A 26,116-nucleotide genomic window follows, 5' to 3' on the forward strand; every position below is an offset into this window, starting at 1 on the left:
AAACACTGCGTTGGTTGACACGTGGCTTGTGGACAATGAGTGATATAAATTTTTTGAATAAATAATACATTTTAAGAATTGCAAAGTTTGATACGGCTGTTAATTCTTCTTTTCTTTTCGGGTACTCCCTTTGGGGATCACCACAGCGAATCAACACCTCCATTCTCACCCTATTCTCTGATATTTAGTTTATTAAGTATTTAGTTTAGTTTAGTCTAGATTTATATTTTTAAATCAAAAACAGGGGTGATAGTTTGATTTAAATTGAACAATATAAAAAAATGTGATTGGGAAGGGGGGGGAGCAGGCTGGGGATTACTCAACGGTGATTGGCTGTCATACACGTCCGTCAAACTTTAAATTTCCGGTATCGCCCTTCGGCGGACCGCCTTGTTGCTAAGTAACAATATGCTTCTGCTGTTCATACCCACTACAGCTAGCTCGATGCTTTTCGTAATCGCCATGGAATACCGATGATTTCAGTTCTTTTTTTAACTTTTGGCCGTCCTCACGGAAAGCAATGACGACGATAAAAGATGGGGAATACACGGCTACAATCTACAAACTGGTTAGATGATCTATTTTTTGATATCGTGTATAAGTTTCGTTAGCCCCAACACGCTAGCAAGGAGATCGCAACGCTGTCCAAACTGGATTATGTTACAGAGGGATGTGTGCAGAGGATATATACAATAAATAAAGTTGACTGTTATTCATTATTCATCATTTATGGTTTATTCATTATTCCGATGTTCAATTGATTGGAAGTGGTTTAAAATGTAAAGTTGTTGGCTCGAAACGGTCCCTGACGTTGGTTCAGTAATGTTCCTTTTACTAAGTGAGACATTGTACCTTCAGTGAGTAAGAGTTTGTGATCTTTTTTCCATGTGGTAAAAAGTTAATTTTCGAATGATGCATATGTGTACAATCAGTAATTCTTCTAATCTGTTATCTAGATTAAAGATGGCCAGTATGTGGAGGCAATTCATATTCTTAACACCCAACTTCAAAAGCACAACAAGGTAAGAGGGTAAAAAAAACGTTGTTATGCAGAAGATATGAATCATTTTTTCTGTAACTACGACCCTTGCATAAGACTTAAGTTTACCTTTGTAATTGATTTTTTGTAGTTGTTGCTGCACCACTTGCTAATTATTAGATCAATACAAAAAGTTTTTTTTTTAATTTCTCAAATAGAGCTTCAGGTAAAAAATAATGGTAAGAATTTATGATTTAATAGCTCACATTGTTAATGCTGTTGTTGTTGTAACATCTACTTGATATCCTGCACCGAAGGTCAGCAGATATTGTGAAAAATATTTTAAAAAAATTGCATTAACAAGTAAAGTCATTTAAAATTCGAGAAACAGACTCAAAAAATCAAAACTTCGGCTTAGAAGTTGCACATTCTTAAGAAGTGAAAAGATGAGCGTTGCTATTTTAGATTTACTTTTGTTTGTTTGCTTGTTTTTAATTTCAAATTGAAAGGAGGTTCTGAATCCGAATAAACATAAAGATAAATGGAAGTAGGACTTCTCAAGTATTTCCTTTTTTACTCTTGTATGGAAATTAAATAGGATGTTACTTTTATTACATTCATTTATTGATTTTGTGTTTTCTTTAAAGTACACAAACACACACAAATAATATCTTATGTTATTTGATCACATTCTAGTCAAGGGCAGCTCTTTCTCTGCTGGGTTTCTGCTACTATCACATCCTGGATTTCAGCAATGCTGCAGAGTGCTATGAGCAGCTCACCCAGATGCATCCGGAGGTGGAGGAGTACAAGGTATATTACACCCAGTCGCTGTACAAAGCGGGCGCATTTCCTGAAGCCACAAAAGCCTCATTTGCTTTGGACAACCCCAACAGTCATATCAAGGTAAAAAAAAAATGGTGTGCACCTCTGGACTTTTAAGTCCTTTAAGTTACTTTAAGTTACTTTTATTTTAAGCATTCGAAACTGGTCTGAAACCCTATTTACGGGACGGATTGTCACCAAAATATATCAAGTGGGGATGGATTATCAGAGAAAAGAAAAGGTAATAGCATAATGCAGAGTAGAAAAATATGGCACCAATGTTACAACGGTGGGTGAAGAAAAAGATGTTTTAAATTCACTGTATGATAACATCCAACTATTTCTTTTCAGTATTATTTCTAAAATTGAAGCTATCAAATAAACATTATGCGGTTTTTAGCAAATGTGTCAGCTTATGACCATATGAGTAGTGAAATCCATGAGCTCTGTCAGTCAATAAGTCATGTGGTAGAGATAATGTCAGCAGTTTCCTAGAAGCACAAACGTGCAAATCCCATGAAACCTTTTTTTCTTTTGTCCAGGTAACTCTCATGGCAGATTTCTCATTATTTAGACAAAATAATCCCTTACATGTCAGTAACAGTGTCCCTTTTACGAGACTTCTCTATTCCTGCAATAATTGCAAGTTCTGCATTTCCCAGAATGTGTGATGACAATCATCATTAATTCCCTTTCAACCAACAGATTTTCTAAGGCTTTAAATTAAAGTGTGGTGGCCTGTTTTCACTTGGTTTACCTGCTTGGAAGTTACCTACATTTAGAGTCCCTCAAGTTAAATGTGTTATTTTACCACCAGCGACAACTACTGCACAGTCTTGTCAGCTTTCGAAGGGAGCGCCGTATCAGAGAAGTTGAGGTTGTTGTCTGTTGAGTGGTGATGCTCTAGCTTTGCCTAACCTGGTCCTCCAGATTCTCCAGCCACTCCTAGAGCATTGTAGAATAATCATGATCACTGAAATCTGCAAACTGATGCAACAGTGTATGTATAGGTGCGCTAAATCCTTTGACTTGACAGGTGCCAGAAGAGTGATTGGGAGAATGGAAAGAATACTTTGAAGGGCTAATGAATGAGAAAAATGAGAGAGAAGGGTAGAGGAGGTAGTGATTATGGACAACAACGCAGCAGAGACTAGTTAAGGTGAAGCTGGGAGGTCATTGAAGAGGATGAAGAGTGAAAAGGCAATTGGTCCTGACGATGTACATGTGGAGGTACGGACGTGTCCAGAGAAGTAGATTTTGTAACAGTATCTTGGACAGTAGCAAGATGCTTGAGGAATGGAAAAGAGGTGTGCTGGTGCCAATTTTGAAGAATAAGGGAAATTATTAGTATTGCAGTAATTATAGAGGAATAAAGTTGACGAGCCATACAGTGAAGTTATGTGGAAAAAGTAGTGGAAACCAGATTGAGACCAGAAGTCAGCAATTGTGGGCAGCAGTATGGTTTCATGCTGAGAAAGAGTACTACAGATGCAGTATTTCCTTTAAGAATGTTGATAAAGTACAAAGAAGTTCAAATTGTGCCTCTGTAGATCTACAAAATGCATACAATAGGATGCTAAAAGAGGAAGTGTGGCGCTGTATGAGGAAGTTTGGAGTAACAGAGAAGTATGTCAGACGGGTGCTGGACATGAGACGGTGATGATCTGTACCAGAGGTGTGACAGAGGAGTTCAAGATGATGATGGGACTCCATCAGGGATCAGCTCTGAGCCCATCCTTGTTTGCAGGGGTGATGGACAGGCTGACGGATGAGGTTAGACAGGAATCTCTGTGGACTATAAAGTTTGCAGATGACATTCTGATTTGTAGTGAGAGCACGGAGCAGCTGGAGGAAAATAGCGAGAGGTGGAGGAGGTTTACCCTGGAAAGGAAGGAATGAAGGTTAGCCGCAACAAGACAGATACGTACATGTGTGTGAATGGGGGGGAACCAATTTTGAAGTGTATTATTGAGGGCGTGGATAAAGAATATATAAAGATTGATAAAAAATATTGAAGTACTTTTCAAGTACAGTACAACTGTCCAGACCAATTGAGAGTGTTGAAAAGCGGTGAAGAAACTGGTTGAACACTTGTGTTGTCAAAAGTGCCCCTCTACCATGTTTAGCTGTTGAAAAAACACCTTAACCTATCTTTTTCCAACTTGAAATTTTATGACTTTTCCTAAAGAGACCCCATAATTTGAAAAAGTGATACTTCTTTTTTTGTTTATGTTTCCATGTGGGCTGTACACCACTAGGGTACAAAGATTATCTTAAGGAATCATTTTTGACCCGTTGGACAAGGGGAGTAAACACAATGTTAAGATCGCACGAGGGATAAGCAGGTTAGAAGGGTGGCATTGAGGAAAAGACAGGAAGACGAGCTGGAAGGAGCGGAAATAAAGATGTTTAAGCTCTATTTGGGAGTTAATCGGAATGATTACATCAGAGGGAAAGCACATGCTGGACGTTTTGGGGATAAAATTCAGAGACGCGTGCGGCACGGTGCTGCAGTGGTACGTGCTACGGCCTCACAACTTTAACAGGAGGCCTCTCCGTGTGGCATTTGCATGTTGGTTTCCTCCCACAACATGCAGCAGGTGAATTGGAAAAATTGCCTAGATGTGCGAATGAGAGAGTGAACGCTTGTCTGTCTGTTTATGTGGCCCCTGCAACTGACTGGTGACCAGTCCAGGGCGTACCCCTACCTTTCGCCCAGTGGCGGCCGGAATAGGCTCCAGCATCCCCTGCAAGCCTGAGCAGGATAAGCGGCATCCCATGGGAGGGTCAGAAGCATGGTTTGGACGTTCAGAGGAGGAATAGTGAATATATTGGTAGAAGGATTCTGAGTATGAAACCGCAAGGCAGGGTGCTTGGAGGAAGAGCAAATAGGAGACTTATGGATATAGTAAAAGAGGACATGAAGCTAGTTGGTGTGAGAGAAGAAAATAGAGAGGGTTGGATGGAGGAAGTTGATTCGCTGTAGTGACCCCCCCTGAGGGGAGCAGCCAAAAGAAAAGGAAAATAAGATCATCCAAGGCCATATTTCTCCCACACATCTCTTGAAGCAGCAGTTTTTATAAAAAAAATAAGTGGTAATAAGAAACATTTTGTGTTTTTGGTGAAACTGAACGTAGAAAGAATCTCATATCTGCTATAAAGCTACTTTTCCACAACTGTCTTGAATATGAAAGCATCCTTTCCAAAACACAATTTTCCACAGGCAGCTTGTAGGTCAAGGAGGACTCTGCTTCACGGATAAAAGCTAAAACAACTCACCCGTTGCTTTTCAGCTTTAAGGCTTATATCCACCTCTTTCACACATGTGGTTCTGGTTCAAATATTAGCCGTATTACCTCCTTCTCAGTTTGCAAGGATTTTTGCTCATATTAAAGTTGTTGAGGATTGTGTCACCCTAAATCCACCGATAATACAATTCAGCGCCCTCAAAGCAAAGTTGGCAGAGCTGTCAAAACTCTTCTCTACTAGACTGAAATTCTTCTCTATTTTCACAACCAAAAGTTCACAGTTCAAAAGGGTTTGTTTACACCCTACTCCACAAAAATCTGTGAGAAAAATATAGAATATGTGTGTGAGTTCTCTTCTTTGGGAGGTTTACCCTCTGAACAGGAAGATGCCACAACACGTTGCTTTCCTTATAGTCCATTCCATTATTATTTCCAGGTTTTCAGGGAATTTTAGACCACTGGAATCATAGAATACCTTTGTAAAATACTCTGTGATTCTGGAATTGTGATACCTTTAGGACACAGTACTCCCTTTTTTGATGACTTGCTGGAGGGTTTCTCTTTTCAACCTGTAATTTAACATTCTCTTGGAGATCCAAAAATTGGTCACCATCTGTTCTAGAGACCTCCAGTTGATTACGGGTCTTGGTTTTCTACCTTACTTCAAAGTATTCTCTCAAAAGTCTTAGAGGGATTTAATGTAAGTGACTGCTATATGTAGACACCCAAAAATGAGAGGAACACTTCAAAAGCCCATTGGATTTCAATGGGGGGCAGTTAATGGTATCAATTTCTTCATCAAGGAACTTCCTGCATACTCTCGCCACATGAGACCAGGCATTGTGTTGCACAAGGAGAAACCCAGAAACGACTGCAGCAGTTTGAGGTCCAAGAATGGCTCCAAGATTTTCATTCTGATATCTAATGGCAGTCAGGGGGGCTTTGTCTGCAAACAGTCAGAAAAGATGAGAAGGAAAAATTGCCAGTGGCCTCCACCTGTGAAAAACACTCCTATTTTGAGGTTGTCTCAATGGACACCTGAACACATAGTACACCTGTTGTTAATCTATCAACACAAGGACAGTTGGAAGAGATTAACAGCCCCAGTCTGCTACCTAACTGACATGATAAATGCTAGAAATTCAATGACATGATGCTATACTCTAATTGAAAATTGTTCCTTTATCAATTTTTGTGATCGGTGTCTATTTGGACCAAACAGAAAATCAGCAAAGAACAGCGCAAAAGTTTTTTTTTTTTTCACTTTTACTCTTATCTATTTTCTAAATGTAGAGTATAATTTCATCTTTTTATAAATGTAGTAGAAAATAATGCACAGTGGATAATCAGTCCAGGTCTGTCGCTCACCATTCATTTTTCTCTCTCTCTGTCTCTTCCTCTGACACAGATGGTCAAGCTACAAGCCTGTATAAACTATTGTGAAGAACGTTACTCTGCTGCCAAGGTGGTGAACTCTCTTACATTGTGCATTAACACATACAAATTACTCAGTTTCTGCCGAGTGCAATGACTATTCAAGTTTATTTTTACGTGCCAAACACTCATTCATTCATTTACTTTTTTTTATCTCTCTTTCTCAGTGACACGATTCCTTATTATATCTTTATTTTTGGCCAAAAAATATCTGAAAAAAATATCATGACAAGACCTGGCTTTTACAGATGTACATACAGGACTGTCTCAGAAAATTAGAATATTGTGATAAAGTTCTTTATCTTCTGTAATGCAATTAAAAAAACAAAAATTACTGTTTCATGATATTCTAATATTTTTAGATAGGACTTATGAGTTTTCTTAAGATCCAAGCCATAATCAGCAATATCAAAATAATAAAAGGCTTGCAATATTTCAGTTGATTTGTAATGAATCCAGAATGTATGACATTTTTGTTTTTGTAATTGCATTATAGAAGATAAAGAACTTTATCACAATATTCTGATTTTCCAAGACAGTCCTGTACACATACACATAGCAAACACCCAAATACACAGATAAACTCAGGGATATATACTGATTATATACTGTGTATACACACACACACACACACATATTTCTGTTTATTTTTTGTGCATTTGTTTTTTATATTTATGTGTCTGTTCAGTCGCTGCTTGAGCAGCTGCCACCTGATGACCCAGACTACATTTACAACATGGGCTGCCTGCTATACCAGGATGGAAAGTATGAGGAGGCCTGCAAGAAATTCACATCTGCCATGCAGGTGATGGGATACATGCCAGGTAAACACACACACAATTACTCAATGTTTTGACAAATGTGGGCAATCATTTTTGTTGCTTGTTGGCAAATTGAAAGTGATGAGGCAAAGGTGTGGGTCCAGAAAAAAAACAAGAAAAACACCCTTGAAATTGATGATCCATCAGTTCTTCTTACTATTAGTACTTCTTACTAGGTTGACATCATACTTCTCCCAGCATCAATGGAAGAATATTAATATTCATCTTTATGAATTTAACATTCTGTATTAAATCCAATGTAGTAGCTTAAATATTATGTTTGACGTTTAGTGTATATTCAAGTACAATGCAATGTGAAATTGTGCGTGAATGTGACGTTGGCACTGTTTCCCACAAAAGTAATGAATCCAGTTTGAAAATTCCATATGCTGTCAAAACAACAAAAAATTGTTATAGGTGATGTTCATTACAAATATGTAGAAATCATAGGTCACATGTATTTATGTATGTATGTATTTATTTATGTATGTATGTATGCATAGTATATGATTTTTCATAGTATGTTATTTCTATGCTGTTGATATTCCATGTTAATGCACCTATTTTCAAACACCTATAGCAACTTTCAGTATCTGACCTCTTCCTCCCACAAAGTGCTTGTTTTCTTAATTGCAGTTTCTATTATACCATATCATAATATTATACCTTCACCGTTCCCTCTAAGCCGCGCGTTTTTCGCAATTGCGCACTGCTCCAGCACAGCAAATCTATGCTGCGCACAAAATAAAATCCAAGCTGAACTGTTAGTAAAATAAATGTGTTTAATTTATTTACAAGTTAGCTTTGTTGTGCACGGAGAACGCTGGAGCAGTGCGCGATTGCGCAAACACACAGCTTAAAGAGTGTATACCATATATGGAAAGAATTTTCTGGCTGCCTGGCGATTCGGTCAGAAGCACTGAACTGAATATCTAACTGCTCCCCTGGCGCTGATGGATGGCAGCCGACTGCTCATGGTTCATCCATGATGGGTTAAATGCAGAGAACAAATTTCCCCATGAGGGATTAATAAAGTATAAATTACTGTTATTATTTCCCCATGTCAATACGGGTTCTCTTGGGGTTCTCTGGCTTCCTCCCACAGTCCAAAAACATGCAATAGATTAAAAAAAAAATCACCTTTATGTTTGAATTAGAGGGTAAATGATTCACGCTGTAAATATGAGATCCCCTGCAACCAGTCCATGGTGTACCCCACCTCTCACCCAGAGTCTGCCAGGACAGGCTCCAACTCCCCAACAAGTCTGTTCTGGGGAGCTCTTATTCTGCAATGCACAGCTTATCTAATTACTGGATAATATTTTCCTACTTTTTTTTATTACTGCAATTACAAGCTGCAATTACAAGCTGCAATTACAGGGTTTAAACCCTGTGCAGCATGGAAGATGCAACAAATAATTTTGCCTTCATTGCACTGTAGAAAATATGATCTTACCTTTGTCTGATTTTCCTGTCAACCTTCAGTACATTTCAACCTCTCTGACCACTTTGGAGACTTCTGTTCTCCATTCCATTATAATTCTATACATCACATTCTTTTGCCCTATCCATTGGTGACCATACATAAAGTCAACTAGCTTGCATTCAAAGGCTAAATGATTAAATTTGTTCAGAATATTTTTTACAACTGATTCATACTGAATGATGAATTAAAACTGAAATACAATTTCTTGTATTAAATAAATGGGACTGATTGTGGTTGTCAGTGGTCGTGTAAATCTGCAAAGCATCAAAGAATAAACCGCAATTTTCTCTTCTGCAAGACACACAATGCTGACTAGCTTCATATAAACGTGTGAACAGTTTCCCCATTGCTTGCTGAAATGCTGTACTGTATTTTCTATTTTACGATGTGCAACACTAGTAGTGTCATTAATTTGATGGCTACATACCGAATGTTATTATAATGTCAGGCTCCTGCAGAGTTTGACAGAGCACAACATTTGATTCTTAAATGCTAGGGAAAAGCCTATGTCAGATTTGGATTGCAGCTGAAAGTGTATTTTTGTGTTTTACTTCAACCAAATAAAGATCATCATATATATCCTTATGTGCAGCACAGTTTGGGGGAGAACCCTCAACTCCCTGAGATCTTCCCTTCAGGCTTCATCACAGAGAACCAGCTTCCTCTATCAAACCCCTCTTCTTACATACCAACTCACTTCATGTAATCGTCCGATACTTTCATAAATCCTGTCTTTGGTCGTCCTCCAGGCTTCCTGCCCGGCAATTCCAACCTTGCCATCCTTCTCTGACTTTTTAAATCTAACATATTCTCCTCAACACCTTACGATGAAACTACAAATCTGAATGACTGATAAAATGAGTCAGTCATAAAGTGAATGTCTTGTCATTGATAAACAAAACATGTCTGCTGTTTTTCGCTGTCTCTTTCAGCACTTTCGTACAACATTGCATTGTGCTACTACAGCCTGAAGAGCTACGACCAGGCCCTCAAGTACATAGCTGAGATCATTGAGCGTGGCATCAGGGAACACCCAGGTGAAACAATATCAAATATAGCATCATTGCTCATTCACAGTCACATACACTTCAGTCATCAATTAATCCAATAGCTCGCATTTGTTTCCCAGAGCTGAGCGTCGGCATGACAACTGAGGGGATCGATATCCACAGTGTGGGCAACACGCTCGTACTGCATGAGACGGCGTTGATCGAGGCCTTCAACCTCAAAGCTGCCATTGAATATCAACTGAAGAACTGTAAGAACTGCTTCAAAAGGGTTCTGGTAATTCGTCAATGTTTACTGAATAGTGTTTAAACTATGATCCTGTTTTTTGGTTTCCTTTGTGCTTAAAATTGGAGGTCATTGTTTCCAAATTATCAGCAAAGTCACAAGTGTATTGACAGTTAGTATCTCCTAAAAATATTTAGAAAAAAAGCAAACAGATTAAAATCATCAAAAAATTACTTATACAATGGACAAGTATATGTGCCACATTTTTCTGTATTCTTTATCACTGTAATGAGAAGTCGGATTGGTTTGTTTTGTTTTTCAGTCGCTCTGATCTGCAAAAATTTCAGGAACTTATATATTAATTTCTTTTTTATTTAGAATCTGTTTGTAACATTTATTGGAGCAACACTGTTCAAACTTCGTTCTGTTTGGTTCCATTTTTGCAGTAAAAGGAGCTCAGGAGGCTTTGACTGATATGCCCCCGCGATCACAGGAGGTAATTGCCACCAGCCATTCTCTTCTTATATTCATTGTGCATTTATCTATGAATTTACATGAATTGAACACTAAAATAATCAACCTTTTCAAAATTCTATAGACATTTATTCATTTTTTTTTTGTGTTATCCAAAGATCTACGCCTATACATCCATGGCAAATTGCCTATGACATTTTCCTTGTATTTTTTAAATAGCTGATGTTAGCAGGTTAGAAGAAATAAAACTAGTTATAGACACTTGAGTTTTATGTACAAGTAAAGAATAACAAAAAGACTAGATATTAAGCAAAGAGAAATCTTCATAAAAAACATCCTTAATTCATTCATCTAACAGAGTTGCATTATTTATTCTATCTGATTACAGTATTTTTATTGGTAAGGCTGAATTTTGTTTTCACTTTGGTTTTAAAGAATATCCATTTTATTTCCAATAACCTTTAACCCAGGATATATATTGAAAATGCAGGTTAATTATCTGAGAAAATATTCAGATTTTGTAATTTGGCTGCACTAAAGTATTTAATTTAAAACACATTATATTCCAAACTCCATCCATCCGTCCATCTTCCCCTGCTTGTCCGGAGTCGGGTTGCAGGGGCGGCAGCTGGAGCAGTGAGGCCCAGACCTCCCTCTCCCCCACCACATGGTCCAGCTCTTCTGGGGGGACCCCGAGGTGTTCCAGGCCCGCCCGGAGACATAGTCTCTCCAGCGTGTCCTGGGTCTTCCTAGTGGCCTCCTAGTGGACATTGACATGTCCAGAATAGCTCCCCCAGGAGACATCCAGGAGGCCTCCTGGTCAGATCCCCGAGCCACCTCATCTGACTCCCCTCCATACGGAGGAGCAGCCAACAGAACCGCATCATCTGCAAAAAAGCAGAGACTCAGTCCTGCGGCCACCAAACCGGATCCCCTCGACATCCTGGCTGCACCTAGAAATTCTGTCCGTAAAAGTTTTGAACAGAATCAGTGACAAAGGGCAGCCCCGGAGTCTAACTCTCAACGGAAACATGTCCGACGTACACCTGGCAATGCAGACAAAGCTCCAACACCAGCCATACAGGGACCGCACAGCCCATATAGCGGGGTTTGGTACCCCATACTCCTGGGGCATCCGCCACAGGATTGTCTGCGGGACACGGTCAAATGTCTTCTCCAGATCCACAAAACACATGTCGAGTGGTTTGGCAAACTCCCACACCCCCTCAAGGATCCTGCCGAGGGTGTAGAGCTGGTCCACTGTTCCACAGCCAGGACGGAAACCACACTGCTCCTCCTGGATCCGGGGTTCAATGACCCGGGGTACCCGCTTCTCCAGTATCGCTGACTAGACCTTACCAGGGAGGCTGGGGAGTTTGATCCCCTGTAGTTGGAACGAGCCCTCTGGGGGGATCACCGTCCTGGTCTGCCAGTCCAGCGGTACTGTCCCCGACATCCACACAATGCTGCAGAAGCGTGTCAGCCCGGACAGCCCTACAGCATCCAGAGCCTTGAGGAACCCACGGTGGTCCGACCCCGGGACCCGGCTACTGAAGAGCTTTTTGACCGCTTCGGCAAATTCAGCCCCGGAAATAGGTGCGTTCGCACCAGAGTCCCTCTGCTTCTATATGGAAGGCGTTTCGATGGGACCGAAGAGATCTGGGACGTATTCTGCCACTGATCTACAACATCTCGGGTTGAGGTCAGCAGCCCTCCGCTCCCAATGTGCACCGTGTTGACGGAGCCGCCGGATGGTGGACCAGAATCTCCTCGCCACCCAACAGAACTCGCCCCTCGCTTCCCTCGGGACGTGGTTGTAACTCTGCTACCGACAGGGGACTCTGCTAGACGTTACCAGCAGACCCTCACATTATGTTTGAGTCTGCCAGGTCTCACCTGCATCCACCTCCCCCACCATCGGAGCCAGCTCACCACCTCCAGGTGGTGATCATTTGACAGCTCCGCCCCTCTCTTGTCGACATGTTGACAATACGATCACAAGGTCGATCAAAGAACCTAAGGTGCGTTGGACACCTTTATGCCTGAACCTGGTGTTTGTTATGGACAATCCGTAATGAGCACTGAAGTCCAATAACTAAACATCGCTCTGGTTCAGATCGGTGGGGGTGTCGGTTTCTTCCAATCACGACCCTCCAAGTCGCACTTTCATCGCCCAGCGTCGAAGTCTCCTAGTAGAATGAGGGAGTCCCCGGTAGGAGTGCTCTCTAGCAGCCCCTCTAGGGACTCCAAGAAGGGTGGGTAAACTGATCTGCTGTTGGGTGCATTGCTACAAGCAACAGTCAGAACCTGCCCCTTCACCTGAGGGCGGAAGGAGGCTACCCTCTTGTCCACAGGGTTGAACTCCAACATACAGGCGCCGAGTCAGGGAGCGGTCAATATGCCCACATCTGCCCGGCACCTCTCACCGGGGGCAACACCAGAGTAAAAAAGAGTCCCACTGTATCTAGACTGAGGGGAGTCCGACTATATCTAGTCAGAATCTCTCAGCCTCACGCACCAGCTAGAGAAGTGACATTCCATGTCCCAAGAACCAGCTTCTGCAGCCAAGGGTCGGACCGCCATCGTCCCCCCGCTCCAGCCTCCGGCCAACTCGCACTGCGCCCGAACCTCGCCCTTGGCCCTTCCTGTGGGTAGTGAGCCCAGGGGAAGAGGGACCAGTCCTTCGGGCTTTGCCCGGCCGAACCCCATGGGTGCAAGCCCGGCCACCGGGGGCTCACCATCCAGCCTGGCCCCCGGGCCTGGCTCCGGACAGACTCACAGGGACCCGCACCGGGAAAGGGAAAACTGGGTCCTAAAGTCTTTGCTCTTCATGGGTGGTCTTCTGAGCCACGCTTTCCGAACTTCCAGAAATAATTCACTGGAATTTACAGGGAAAATGTGATAAGCAGATTGAAAAAAACACTGAACATATTTGATGTATATACATATGTATATACATATATGAGAAACACATCTGACCACCAACCAAAGGGCTTATCAATGCAAGTGTGTGCGTATCTGTGAGTGTGTTTGCACATGTATTCTCGTGGATGCGTGTGCATTCTTGTATTAGATGATTCACTCATGTGATTCGCATCTGCCTGGACCTGCTTGCCAACAGCCTGCAGATAACAGACATTAAAAGAGTATTAGGATAGAAATGTAGGTGTGAAGGCTTAAATGGAGGTAATGGTGATGGCTTTATCATCTTGAAACTACCTCATTAAAATGAATTAATGTACAGCTGGGGAGCCGTCCTTGTTCCAGTATGATTTTACTTCATGAATATAATTTTATAGTAAGCACTTTGAAAAGTGCAGTACTAGTGCCACCTGCTGGAGATTATGTGGGCCACCCTTCAATATTTGTTTCTTCAGAATCAGAATAGGTACGTCATCCCCAAGAGGGAAATTTCTTTTTGTTGAAAGCAGCTCCTGCGCAGAACAAAGTGAAGAAAAATCAAATTAGAACTCTATATAAAAGTAAAGAATAGAATAGCGAATATTATTGTTGAGTAATAAGAAAAAGAATAAAAAGAAAATAAACGTGTGTAAAAATCTATGTAACATATATACATGTGTATTTGCACATGTATATGATTATATGTAGTATCTATGTGTATAAATCAGGGTTATTGCATGGTTTGTTATCAGATTGTTACCAAAATAATCAGAAACCTGTTTGATAGTCATGAAACTAAACTTGTTTGACAATATATTGGAGTGCCTATTCAGTTTTTGGACAGATACAGTTAGTACTGTATTTTATTTTTTGGAATCTGGGTAATGTTTTCAGCAATTTTCAACTGCCATGGATCATGGTTCCATTTTCCACATTTTCAAATACCCAAAATATAATACTGTTTCACACAATTGTATGTGTAAGATTCTTTTTTTTTTTTCGGAGGGGGGCATATATATTAAAATTGTGTACAAAAGAAATCCATATATTCCTGATTTATCTGACTAATATTTTCAACTTAATCTTATCAAACAGATTTGTTTATCCAACCACATTCACAACTTCTCTTTTTTCTTTCCCCTCAACGCTGGAATTTTAGAATTGCAACTAAATAAGCTCGACACATTAAATAGAATTTGGCAAAGTCAAAAAAGACAAGTGCTGTGTTTGCTAAAAGCTGTCAAATAATGCTCTATTAGAGTTATTGAAAACATTGGACAGACAATCCAAAACTGGTTGCTTTAGAATAGGCTACTTATATATATATATATCCTATCCAAATTAAATTTCACATCAATAGAAGTAGGAGTTTGGGAATTACAAAGATCTTTCTTTGTTTTATTTTGTTTTTGGCAGGAGCTGGACTCAGTGACCCTCCACAACCAGGCCCTGGTAAGCATGGACACAAAGCCTTCGGAGGGTTTCGAGAAGCTGGCCTTTCTGCTGCAGCAGCCCTCTTTTCCCCCTGTTACCTTTGGAAACCTGCTGCTCCTCTACTGCAAACACGAGGTATGCCAAATTTATACAAGGTTAATCATTTGCACTTGAAACTGCAATTTCTTCCATTTTTTTTGTATAGCAATATATGCTGTTTTGCTGTGTAAACTGTGTTAGGTGGTGTTAAAATGTCAAAAATGTTGACATTTTATATAATAATAATTTACAACTTGTAGGCTCAGCACCTTCAGGGACCGATATCAGGCTCAGCTGCTTTGTTTTTTGGGCGGCAGATGTAGGAGGAGACCGACTCATGGCTTTTAGGACAAATAATAGTTTCTCTGGCAGGAAGGAGCCAGAGGTAGTTGGAGAGCTGGAACGCTACCGACTTAAAATAGTTGGACTCTCCTCTACAAATCGTATTGTGTCTGGACTCAAACTCCTGGAAGGGGGTTTAGATGCTTCTTTTCAGGAGTTACTCAAGGTGATAAGTATTGGAACAGATGTGAAGAAACATACAAACCATCAGCTGAACACTAGTAAGTTGGAGTTCCTCACTCTTTAAGAGGATCTCCTCCTCATGATCCTGTTGTGAGGGGAAAGAGATCTGATGGTTTTTTTTGCATTTTCCTGTTTACACCAAAAAGTCTATTGGCATATCCAACCCTCTTGTAGTTGCTGTAAAGTGTCATGCATGGAGCATCACCTTGTGACTCCATATTTCTGCTGGGAGGCTCCGCTCACAGATTGGATTTGCCTGATCTCTACCCGAATTTTGTTTTGTTATTGGACTTGTGTTCAAAGCACTGATTGGCCCTAATAAACACCATGTTTCAACATGAGGCTGTTCATAAATGTATGTGGTCTCAAAATGTCTTAAGCTTGAGATCAATATTTGACTTCATAGTCGTATCAGTTTACAAGTACATGTATGTATGTATACATTTTGGAAGAGATGTACAGGTACAGGGTGTTTGGACTTAACCTCCATGACAAGTTATAGGGGAAGCTTCGATTGGCTACTCGGGGTAGAGCCACTTATTTTGTAATTTTGAAAGGAGTTAGTTGAGGTAAGTCAGACATGTCTCTGTCGGTCTCTGTGGTTGATCCAGGACATGCTAATAGCTGTACATGCCGTCTGACCTGAAAATGGGGTCCAACAGGAGGAGCGAGCGTTGTTTACCGGGGTGTTCAACTCGGTTGGACAACAAGGGAAGTTTTTTGGACCTTGTATGTAACTGCATAAATTGGAGGAAGAACAAAGAGGAGTTTTTTTGGCTGAGGACATGAAGTTATTTGACTTGAGGGAAAAGGATGCAGGGGTTAAGGTTAGACGGACGGAGATGATTTACTGACCTCGGAAACGAAAAGAAAATATTGCTCATGTGCTAATAATTAACTACTATGGACCCAAGTGTTACCAGTTTTATTAGTGTTCATATGCTTAAAAATGTATTTTTCTTTTAAGTATTTCACTATTCGTAAATGTCAAATGGACTTGTCTAAATATATAGCTATTATCATAAATGTAATGAATGAGCCATCTATTTATGTCAATGGATAAATCATTTATACATGATGTGTTTCTATATGTATGTATTTATGCATGCATGTATGTATGTATGTGTATGGGTTCATTGGGTGTGTGTGTGTGTGTGCGTGTGTGTGAGCACACTCGTGCATGTGTGTATGTTCATAGGGAACTTATTTTGTATTTTTTTTTTCTTGCTGTCTGCAAAGCAAACAAGCACCATCTTCTCACATTTGTGTTATCGTGGTATCATGTTGCGCGCTACCAGAGTGGATTTGTGTGCATGACCGAGATCATTGTGATGAAAGAGGATACACTGAATGTCTTTTCAACCGTCTTTATTTCCAGTGAGGGTCCACACTGGCGGTCTCACAGAGATAAATAGCTATATTTTTTGAGTGCTGCTCACAAATTGTTACTCCATGCCTTGATTGCCCTATTTTTCCATTTCAGTATTTTGATCTGGCTGCAGACGTTCTGGCAGAGAACGCCCACCTCACTTATAAGTTTCTCTCCCCTGTAAGTGACTCTCTTGACATGATTCTTCCTATAATTAACTTCTTCTTTCACAATAGAACTATCTTCCTATTTGCGCAAGGACCCACTTGCGGTGCTACATAAGCCTTTACACAATCTAACATTTTAGAAAACACATTGAATGCATATCAATTATTTTTGCTGAGTGAGGATGGGGACACTTCATAACACTAGACTAGACTAAGTTACTGAAAAAAAACATACCAACCAACTGTTTATAATATTAACTAGTTACAGATACATCGATGCTGTATTTTCAAACTACACGTCAGGGTCATATTGGAAACTGAGTGTAATAACAGCAGTGGCAATAAAATAGGCAATTTTTATAGTAGTTCAGATGCTGAAAATATGAAAGTAATATATGTTTTGCAAGTTACAACAAGACTGCAGAACTGAAAAGCAAATCTCAGCCTTGAAAAATAAACTGATTACTGGGTGAGTTGGGAAGAAAAAGTAATATGCCAAACAGATAATATGATAAATCTTTTTAAAATAATGGTATGGACGTTTTACCTAAAAGTTGTACTTGAAATATCAAATGTACAAAAACAATTGTGTGCACTACGTTCTATCTTTATTGCATGCCAATGAGTTACAATGAGTTAATTTCGACACATTCGGCACATTAATAATACTAGCGCTGCGTCATGTTTTTATTAAGTGTATCATATTTTAGTTCTATACAAATTATGTAGCATCTTTTACATCAAGTGCGTATCTTTAATGCTAAATAACACCAAAAATATATCTGTGATAGAAAATTGAAAACATGGAAAGTTTTTGTCTGAAAAAGAAATAAAGCTATCAATCAAATTGACTGAAAGTACACTATTAACATATAATAAACTAAATGTGCTTCATTACAATGCATAAAATAAGGTTATGATTTCACATGATTTTATTTGTATTTGCAGTATCTGTATGACTTCCTTGACGCCCTGTTGACCTGCCAGACAGCTCCAGAGGAGGTACATAATAAAGAATGTTGAATGACTTTTGAGCGACTATTACTTCATAACTTTTGTCCTGGTATCTTACACTTTATTCCAAGAATATATATTTTGTTATTCCTCAATGTGACTGGAAAATTCCTCCATTACGTTTCTGCCTCAGGCTTTCAGGAAGTTTGATGAGATGAACGGCAAACTCACAGAGCAGCTACGCAAGCTGGCCAAGCAGGTAGTTGATGACCCTTGTCAGCTTTAAATGTTCTTTTTTTCTTTCAATCATTCATAGATGTTGAACATTTTGGTCCTACCTTTTTTATTCTATACTTACCTTTTTATGTTAAGGCACTATTTATCTAGCTTTTTGTCTTTCTTGCTAACTGTTCAACCATTTTTCCTTTCCCCCGGATCTTGGCTGTAGTTGGTGGATGAGATAAAGACCCCCTCTGTAATTTTAGGACTACAAATTGAGGAGATGTTTTAATCTGAAGTTAAGATTCTTGCTGAATGTTTTTTTTATCAATCTTATATTAGGTGCAGGAAGCCAGAGTCGGCCGGGACGATGATGCACAGAAGAAAGCCCTGCATGACTATGACCTAATGCAAGAGAAGTCAGTAGTATACATACATACATACACACGTTTAAACAGTTTTCATCTCGTGAAAACGTATCGTGGTCATCTGCCGCCGGAGCTTTGCTTCAGTTATTTTCATCCTTGAATGAAGAAGAGATTTGTAGTATTAGTCACTGTTTAGCGGTCCTGTAACTGATTCATCCATGAATGATCGACTGCTGCTTTGCATCCACCCAAAATACATATAAACAAACCAGCTACGTTTCCGAAACCCGGATGTTGGGGTGTAAGCGGTGTCTGCTTTTATATCTGCACCTCCAGGTGGCCATTTCTCTTATTGAATACAGATGAAAGACAACTACTTACACCATAATTCATGTTCCTGTGAACAGACACAGAATTAATGTGTGCTAGATTATTGTCAGCTCAAGTCTTCGCGCTGTTGAAACAGCATGGGCAGGGAGAGGCAGCAGACGACTCCATTGGCCTGTCTTGGCAGGTGTCACTTTGGTAGATGTTTTTACCCTAAAGGCCAGTTTTGATTAAAAATAAGATGAAAATTTGAATGATCTGCATCACGCCATTCTCTGTTGCAACTAGATGTGCAATGACTGTCAAGGCTTCATTTCTAGCTGATGGCTTTCTTTCCCTTATGCAGCTGATTGACTACAAATGACTGAAATTGTGTGAATTACCTTTAAAATGACACACCTTATTGTGGAAATCGGATTTGAAAGTAAAATTTAGAGAGGAAAGATGGGTCTTTTTATATTTAATTAAAACTGTGCATAGAGAGTTCATACATTTACAGAGTGAAAACAGTCTGCAAAGGAATGAACAAAAACTTGAACATAGTAGGTAAAGTAGGTCAGTTGGGCCGATTATTGTGAAGAAGTCAAAGAAGTCATGATAATCTTATCTTACTGCAGAAGTTCTGCTTCTGCTGCATGGTCAAGAAATTGAGTTCCGCAAATATATATGTAACTTCTATCTATATTTAATATAGCTAACATAGAAGAAGAGGTAGTGAGAAGCACAATACTCAGCATGCTGACCAGATATAAAAATTAAATTTCCCTTTTCTCAAGGGAAATAACAAGCTTCAATGCAGGTGACTCCCTCAGCAGTCACAGTGTAACAACCCGGCCTAATTTGATCTTAACCAGGCTTTAACGTCTACTAACTTTTTGTTTTTGCCCTTAAAGCGCAAGGGATTACCACAGTCAAAAGTATAGCTCTATATAAATTTGTTCTCCGCACTATCTGATGGTCCCGTTTTCCTTTCAGGTATATCGTGGTCCTGATGGCACAGGCCAAGATATACTGGAACCGAGAGAACTTCCAGATGGTGGAGAAGTTGTTCCGTAAGTCGGTGGAAGTGTGCAATGAGGACGATACCTGGAAGCTAAACGTAGCTCACGTGCTCTTCATGCAGAACAAGTACAAGGAAGCCATCGGCTTCTACGAGCCAATTGTCAAGAAACACTACAATAACGTGAGTTATCGCACATTTTTGTTCTTGCACTGATTTAGATCATTCCTATTTTAAGTATAGTATCCCTGACAGAAAGAAAAATAATGTATGTAGGGAGGAAAACAATATAAGATAAGATAAGATAAGAACAACTTTATTAATCCCGAAGGAAATTGTTGTGCCAGAGTTACAGAAAATATAACAGTAATAAATAATAAAAAGAAAAAGGCAGAATTAGAAATAAAAATAAACTATAAACTATAAAGTGTCTCAGTGAAACTATAAAGTGTCTTAGTCAACAAGTGAGGTAAGGAGTGCACAATAGTATGATAAAGGAAAAATTGTCGTGCACTGTTATGAAATGAAATATTGCACAGAATGATATGAGACACTTGTCGCTATGTATCGGACGCTAAAAGACAAAGCACTGACAGTCTGAGGTCTTTCCCTCCAGGTGGGTCAGTGTAACATTCAGGAGTGTCCCTGCAAGTGCAAGCCGTCGGTAAAAAATGCCAAAGTGCTTTGCGGTGACTTTGTATTAGTGCATGAAAATCTAAGTGAATGAAGGCTTTGATTATTTTGTGTTTTTTTTCCCCTTCTTATGCATTCGTTTGCAGTGATGATTTTGTTATTTGTGACTTGCGGGATTTATTTCTGACATTTTCAGAAAAGTGCACTTTGGTTCTTGGTGAGGAGGATAACTCCCTCTCAATGAAAAGGCTTGCTGGATTAGAAGAATGACAAGGGCAACAGAATTGTGCCTCATCTTGAAGAAGCTTTTAAAATGAAAAGTAGAGCAATATTACAAACAAAAATTACAGTTTATTTTAGATATTTAATGGAACTGAAAAAAATTGAATAATTTATTGCAACAATTTTCCGTGTCCATTTTTCTGCTTCCTGTTAAACTTTTTCTTGACCGGCAATTTGACCCCAATAATAGGTTTACTGATACTGTAGTTGCATAAGTTCCAAATTATTCCTTTTGGACATAGAAAAATTAGAAATCTAATAATTTAGTCTGTCAGAATGTCTTTAAATATGTCTTTTAAATCCACCACAGGACTTGGGGTTCAGTGCATTAAGTTTAAGCACAGGTCATCTCTATAACACTTTTGATGATATGATATAATGATATATTTTAATAATACATGACATTTAACATTACATTAATAATAAGATTGATGTTCCTTGTTTATAAGAACGTACATAAGAAACAGTTGAACATACAGTCTAGGAAATATATAAGTATTAGGGTTGTATTTTTTTTAAAAAGGTGCTCAAAATTGACGACTTTTAAGTCTGAAAGTGAACAGCAGTATTTTTGTGTTTAAATCCGAGCTGATGGTAAATAAATGTTTTGTTCTTAATGCAGATCCTGAATGTGAGTGCTGTTGTCTTGGCCAACTTGTGTGTGTCCTACATCATGACCAGCCAGAATGAAGAGGTACATTGTATATACTGTGTGTGTATATATATGTATATATATATATATATATATATATATATATATATATATATATATATATATATATATATATATATATATATATATATATATATATAAATACACACATATATATATTATTTTACTGTATATAAAATGTATCAATGACTAGTTAACACATATGATATAATGGATTGGCTTAATAATAGTGGAAATAAAGGCTTGAGCTCTACACAGTTCAACAAAATTTTGAAAAACATTTAAAAGCAATGTATTTTTCTATTGTTTTATGACAAATTTAATTTTTTGTTTTTTTTTTGCTATTTTTTTCTTTCTTCCTAATGTTCATGTAAAGTGTCACACAATTCCTTTTGGTATCATGTTAATAAGCTTGAGAAACATCTAAAAACAAAATTCAATGGCAATAATTTTGAAAAAGATGAATTAAATTTTTTAAAACAATTCCTTAATTGAGTGTATTTTTCTAACCATCTTTTAAGCTCAGATGAGAGATACTGAATCTGTGTTGTGTAAAAATGTCTGTGAAAGATGTTTGGCCAACAATGAAGATATCTTGTGTATATTATGGTCGCTATTGTGCCTTTTCAAAGAGTTAGAAAAGAAAAACACACGCACTTCTGCTGCCCAATTAGGGATCAAAAAATTTCCACTTAGTAGAGGTTGAAAAAAATCCACACACCAAAAATATGCTCCAAAAAAGAGGAGATGAATTATTTTACATATAACACAAAACACTTATTCTCCCATGCATGACGTTTCGAGCAAGAAAATAAGCTCCTCGTCAGATGCTTACCGGAAATAATTTATACACTTGACACTCGAAACGTCATGTTGGCGAGAATAAGTGGGTTTGTGTTATATGTAAAATAAATCCTCTTCTTTTTTGGAGCATATTTTTGGTGTGCGGATTTTTTTCCGAACCTCGCTATTGTGCCTTTAACACAGAGTCCACTCTTAAATTGCATACAGTAAATGAAGATCCCATCTGTCTAAAAGTAAATCCAATCTCTACAATATCCAATTTTATGATCAAATTTTAGTGAGGTTAAATACACTTTCAGCAGAACACCATTTTTAAAACTCTTAAAAATCCCTCTGAACTTTACTCGTTCATCCAGTGTGTTGGTTTCACCCCGCTTTCGGTTTTATCCCACCAGGCTGAGGAGCTGATGAGGAAGATAGAGAAAGAGGAGGAGCAGATCTCCTATGACGATCCCGATAAGAAGGTGTTTCACCTCTGTATCGTCAACTTGGTCATCGGGTGAGTTCCATTTTCACCCGTCAATCTCGGCTGTTTCATCACTTCAGTGCTTATAAATAAATCTTTACATCAATACATGAGCCTCCAAATCGCATTATTCTCCCTTGTAATCGTCTAAAAATCTTTACTTTGCAACCATGATACCATGACTTATCTTCTTCCGAATATGATCGAGTCACATTACAGAAAGCTAAGCAACATTTGTGCAACTAGTTATTATTTCTGTATTTTTATTTCTTTTTCGTGTCAGTTGAACAGCTTGTTCTATTGCAGATAACTCCAAATATTGTGTTTGATAACATAAATGTCGCAATTAATAGGGAAAGGGCAAGAAGATTATCCATTAATATCTAAATCTGCACAATTAAGTATTATCAACATTCTCCTTTTCTTTCAGGACTCTTTACTGCGCTAAAGGAAATTATGAGTTTGGAATTTCCCGCGTCATCAAAAGCCTTGAGCCTTACAATAAGAAGGTTTGCCATTGTATCTTCATCACGTAGAATAGATTAAGTTCTGAATCTGTGGGTAAGCTACCACTTAAAAAAGTATATTTCCCATGGATGTTACATTGAGGATTCAAAGACTGCATGAAATGCCATTAATGCAAGTATAATTATTACTTCATTGACGTTTTCAATTGGGTTTTTTTTTCCCCCCAATTGGAAGACAAATCTTAGGTGCAGACAAATTTGCACCAGAAACAACCACCTGAGGCTGTCAAGGCTTCTCCCTGCAGCTCTTCTGACCTGGTTAGACTCGATATTCACCGGACTTTTTGATCTCATCCCGACATCCGAATCTGGCTGCAGCCGAGTCCACCGCGCTCCAGCTGATACAAACAGTCATCGTGCATGTTTCTTTCCTTATCCTTTCAGTAACCACTATATAGTATTTTTTTTCCATGGAGCAGAGTTTAAAATCATGAATGTGAGCAGGTCCAAACCATCTTTTTCTGTTGTATAATCAGATTTCAATTATACTCCCAAGACTTATTTTCCATGTCTGTGCCTCCCTGCTCTAACTTCAGTTCAAACACGTCTATTTGTTAGTAAATGGTTCCCCTTCTAATACAAAAAGGGGGCAGAATGGTGGAATTATAACTGAGAAAGAAAGCGAATTCTGGTATTTAATGACGCTAAAGCCCTTAGAATCTGCACATATCAGATGATGCTTTGTGTTTCTTTGTATGTGTGTGTGTGTGTGTTTGTCTGCATTCATGTGTGTAGCTGGGGACGGACACATGGTTCTACGCCAAGCGGTGCTTCCTCTCCCTGCTTGAGAACATGTCCAAACACATGGTCATGCTGACTGGCGCCGTGGTGCAGGAGTGTATTCAGTTCCTGGAGCACTGTGAGGGTAATTATCACTCTAACACAAAATTTAACCAGCGCAGCAGCATGGAAAAAGAAAGTGAAAGAGTGATTAATACATTAGATAAGACAGTTTATTGCTAGTTTTTCCACAATGAAATAATAACATTATATTACATTACATTACATTGCATTTGGCAGACGCTTTTATCCAAAGCGACTTACAATAGAGGACATAGGGACTGCAAATACACTTGCAAATACAAGATGCACAGGAAATATACAGAACAGTAAGCTTGGGTTAGTGAGGGTTTTTTTTTTTTTTTGGACAGAGATACACAAACATACACACACACACACACACACTGCATAGCCTAACTTGCTGCCAACCTGATCTGGGGCAATAATAATAGTGAATGACACATTTTAAGGCTTAATAAAATATATCGATCTTAAAGAAGAAAATGGTTTACACGTCTAGGATAGTCGTAAAGTACAAGTTATTTATTCTAATAATTCTTCTTCTAATTTTGACCATCAAAAGAAGGGCCTCGTGCGACGTTTGCATGTAAACGTTTTGGCCAAATTTTGAGACTCTATAAGCCAAAAAGTAACTGTGAACCCCCAGAAAAATCAGTTACCCCATTTAATATACGAAATGCCCTTAAAAGCCTGTTCCGGTCTCAATTACCTGTGACAAGCTATACAACATCATTTTACCCTTATATTGCTGTTACTTATTCTTCATTGGACACTGGCAAACAAGAAAACACGTTAAACATATCCAAGCCAGTTTGAGCACGGACATTTTCATTTTGATGGTATTTAGTTTAATCGCAAGACCCCGCAAGTGCTATCAGCCAGATCTAAAGTATTACGACTACATGAATTAATTCAGTGCCATTTGCCGTCCAGCCAACGGTTATTTATGGTTTCCCTCCTGGCAGGGTATGGAAGGGAGGTGCCTGCCATCATCGAGCAGCCCCTGGAGGAAAGCCGGATCCATATTGGCAAGAACACGGTAACTTACGAAGCGCGGCTCCTCAAGAGTCTTTTCTACGAGGTAACCGGCTGGAACAAGTGATGTCATCATGCAGGCATCAGCAAGAAGTTTGCTTAACTTCCGCTGGAATATCACAAACTAGCAGGTGGAGGTTGAGTTTCTGATCACAGGCTGATGGAATCATAAAATAATGAGCACGCTGTTGAGGCTTCCTGTCTTCCTGATCATGACTTCTCACTTCATTATGAACTCATTCTTTTTTTTTTTTATCACCAATGTACAAATTGTTTCAGCCATTCTAAGTGATTGAAGTGAAATAATCCATTAGATCATGTCTCTTGCGAGCCTCAAAATCACAAAACAGAGCTGCTGTTACGGGTTTCGCGATCTAAGATGTATAACATTGATAAGTGGTCTTGAGACCGAGTGCAACGACACAACAAAGGTTTTAATTTTATTATAAGGCCAGTCACGTTTTATTTTGGATCTAGACAATACAAATGCATGTATAATGATTTATCAATGGCATTACTGCATATGAATCAAAAAAGCCTTCAAACCAAGTTTCAAACCTGCCATGTTTCTAACAACTGTACTCTTAAGTTGTCTAGAAAATTTGCAGTACCAGTGTTCTGTCATTGTAAAAAACATGAAAATAAATCGATTTTATCACCCTGGTGTCCAGCAGTATGTTTTTAACTCATTGAAAGCAAATTTCCAACACCTGAAATTTACATCAAAATCGCATTTTAAATGTTTTTTAAGACATTTCTAAAGTGCCTAAAGCACTTCCCCAAGACTGAGGAAAATCCATTGTGGTTAATCCATAACAGATAAAAAGTGGGGGAAGAATTTCCCCAATGTTGTGCTGTATTTATAACTGGTTGTGACTTTCAGTGTTATTCCCATCATCAGTGAATGATCATCAAATAATGGCTAATCCTTGTATTTGTTTGTTTTCTGTTTTGATGGAAATGTAAAATCCTCTAGATCAGTTTGAGTTTGCTCATTTAAAATCTCATTTTGGTCACCAACTTGTTTTGGTTTTATTACACACAGCAAAACCTCACTGCGCCCAGACCATCAACTAGCAGTAAAATTCTGCA

At 38.9% G+C, this 26,116-nt stretch overlaps 1 protein-coding gene across 1 annotated transcript; it reads left to right on the plus strand.

Annotated features, from left to right (window-relative positions):
* The first annotated feature begins 418 nt into the window (after nt 1–418).
* ift70 (intraflagellar transport 70) lies at nt 419–25,679 on the plus strand. The gene is made up of 19 exons (XM_086154088.1): nt 419–568; nt 957–1,022; nt 1,676–1,885; nt 6,461–6,517; nt 7,175–7,310; nt 9,726–9,830; nt 9,923–10,051; nt 10,473–10,522; nt 14,818–14,970; nt 16,883–16,948; nt 17,884–17,937; nt 18,083–18,148; nt 18,451–18,527; nt 19,779–19,986; nt 21,341–21,412; nt 22,591–22,694; nt 23,092–23,170; nt 23,924–24,053; nt 24,955–25,679. The coding sequence occupies exons 1-19, from the start codon at nt 521–523 to the stop codon at nt 25,089–25,091; spliced, it is 1,947 nt and encodes a 648-aa protein (XP_086010214.1). The 5' UTR covers nt 419–520; the 3' UTR covers nt 25,092–25,679.
* Nucleotides 25,680–26,116: the final 437 nt, after the last annotated feature.

The sequence above is a fragment of the Fistularia commersonii genome, chromosome 10 (assembly GCF_037954325.1).
Source record: "Fistularia commersonii isolate RoL2024-O1a breed Wild chromosome 10, RoL_Fcom_v1.0, whole genome shotgun sequence".
Taxonomy (NCBI): domain Eukaryota; kingdom Metazoa; phylum Chordata; class Actinopteri; order Syngnathiformes; family Fistulariidae; genus Fistularia; species Fistularia commersonii.